At 37.9% G+C, this 2,406-nt stretch overlaps 1 protein-coding gene across 1 annotated transcript; it reads left to right on the top strand.

Annotated features, from left to right (window-relative positions):
• The first annotated feature begins 7 nt into the window (after positions 1–7).
• On the top strand, positions 8–1,970 carry LOC105130213 (G-type lectin S-receptor-like serine/threonine-protein kinase SD1-1). The gene is made up of 5 exons (XM_011032617.1): positions 8–497; positions 596–806; positions 985–1,222; positions 1,302–1,452; positions 1,534–1,970. The coding sequence occupies exons 1-5, from the start codon at positions 342–344 to the stop codon at positions 1,837–1,839; spliced, it is 1,062 nt and encodes a 353-aa protein (XP_011030919.1). The 5' UTR covers positions 8–341; the 3' UTR covers positions 1,840–1,970.
• Positions 1,971–2,406: the final 436 nt, after the last annotated feature.

Genomic DNA, 2,406 nt, shown 5'->3' with positions numbered 1-2,406 from the left:
GAAAAAAAATATTCTTGCAGAGCCTCATTGCACCTGCCAGCCCCTCTAACAACAATGTCTAATCATTGTAAGATTGATCTAATGTTTGCAAACCAGGGCTTGGTTTAGTGGTGAAAGAGACTTGTCTCCTTCTACTGTATTTGGGTTCGAGTCCTGGTGTGCATGCCTATCATCCCCGCGGTACTTTATATGCCTACTGAGTTTGCAAGGTATTCAGTGGGCCGTGAGGATTAGTCATGGTACGCGCAAACTGACCTGAACATCCCACATAAATCAAAAAAAGAAAAAAGATTGATCTAATGTTCTAAATATGGTGTTGATATTACCCTGTTTTAGAGAGAATGGAAAAGTGCTTGCAAAATGATCATGAGAATGATAAAGGACAAAAGGAAGACTGGGAGCTACCACTCTTTGAGTTCACTGCAATAGCTAATGCCACCAGCAACTTTTCGATCAACAATAAGTTAGGAGAAGGTGGATATGGACCTGTCTACAAGGTAAACTTTAAAAATGCCTAGCAAACGTCCTATGTGACAACTAAGGCATTTTAATTTATGCAGAGAAGCGCAGGTATTTTATAGATGTTTTCTTTTAGGGTAAGCTAGAAGATGGACAAGAAATTGCTGTCAAGAGGCTGTCAAGGAGTTCTAGACAAGGATTAAATGAGTTCAAAAATGAAGTGATACTACTTAACAAGCTTCAGCACAGAAATCTTGTGAAGCTTCTTGGTTGCTGCATTGAGAGAGAGGAGAAAATGCTGATTTATGATTACATGCCCAACGGAAGCCTGGACTCGTTCATTTTCAGTACGGGTCTCTCGTAACCTAATTAACTTAGTTGGCCTAATCTTCTTCTTCTTCAAAAAAAAAAAAACTTAGTTGGCCTAATTTGCAAAAAAGTGTTATAAGTTTTTGTTGCAATTAAATTCTTTATTTTGTGTATCCCAATAGCAGCTTGGCCTAATATGAAAACATGACTTATCAGATGGGACAAAAGGAAAAATGTTAGACTGGTCAAGGCATTTCAACATCATTTCTGGGATTGCAAGGGGGCTTCTCTATCTTCATCAAGATTCCAGATTGAGAATTATACATAGAGATCTTAAAGCAAGTAATGTTTTACTTGATGATCACATGAATCCAAAAATTTCTGATTTTGGTTTGGCTAGAATGTTTGTTGCTGACCAAACTGAAGGCGACACAAGCAGAGTTGTGGGAACTTAGTAAGACATCTGATTCAATAACCAGTTCTAATATTCCTATATTAACATTATGTATTCTTGTGTTAAACGCTTCATGCAGCGGTTACATGGCACCGGAATACGCTACCGATGGTCTATTCTCAGTGAAATCCGATGTCTTTAGTTTTGGTGTCTTATTGCTTGAGATAATAAGCGGAAAGAAAAGTAAAGGGTTCTACCATCCAGACCATAGCCTTAGCCTTGTTGGACATGTAAGTATTCAAGGTTAAATTGCTTTGTCTTATTACATGTCCTGAACTAATGGCTGACAGCAAGTCTTTTGTTTGTCCTAGACATGGAGATTGTGGAATCAAGGCAAAGCATCAGAGTTTATTGACGCACTGAGAGATGAGTCATGCAATCCCTCAGAAGTGCTGAGATGCATACACATTAGCCTCTTATGCGTGCAACAGCATCCTGATGACCGGCCAAGCATGGCCTCTGTCGTGCGGATGCTCGGAGGGGAGAGTGCATTGCCTAAGCCAAAAGAACCAGCTTTTCTTAATGACAGAGGTCCACTTGAATCAACTTCCTCCTCAAACAAGGTTGGATTATCTTCAACCAATGAGATTACTGTCTCAGTCTTAGAGCCTCGGTAGCTAATTAATGGATATGAATTTTTCACTAATTTCACAGGTTGTGGTAATATTAATTATTGAACCTATATTCCTTTAGCTGGTAAGCTTAACGAATTAATAAGGTCTGGTGATAAACTTTTTAGCAGGATCGATCGCTCTAGTTGTATTTCTTAATTATATTCTGTTTTCTCAATATATATGTATATGAGTACAAGATTTTATTAGTGTAGCAATGCGTATAAAATTACATTATTTTTGCAGATAATAATGACTTGCTTAAGTTTAATCATTTGACAACGTGTTTTAGCTACAAGACAGGGTCAGATAAAAATGTTTTTCAGCTATAACAACGAAACCCGATGCTGCATTGAGAGAGAGGAGAAAATGCTGCATTGGCAGTAAAATTATAGATTTTATGATGCATAAATGTTGAGCAACTTTGTATCAATATCTATAAACACAGCATGAGGTTATAGGAGCATCAGCATGATGCATGCCGTGTCCGAAAATCTTAATTGAAAAATTGCCGAAGCCTGTGAGAAGATCTTTCCAGTCTTCCTGTTCTTGGTCAAAGCTTATAGTTTCATG

This window comes from Populus euphratica, unplaced genomic scaffold (assembly GCF_000495115.2).
Source record: "Populus euphratica unplaced genomic scaffold, PopEup_1.0 scaffold95.1, whole genome shotgun sequence".
In the NCBI taxonomy this organism is placed as follows: Eukaryota; Viridiplantae; Streptophyta; class Magnoliopsida; order Malpighiales; family Salicaceae; genus Populus; species Populus euphratica.
The sequence above is the reverse complement of the archived record's forward strand: the minus strand, read 5'-3'. Positions and strand labels throughout refer to the sequence as shown.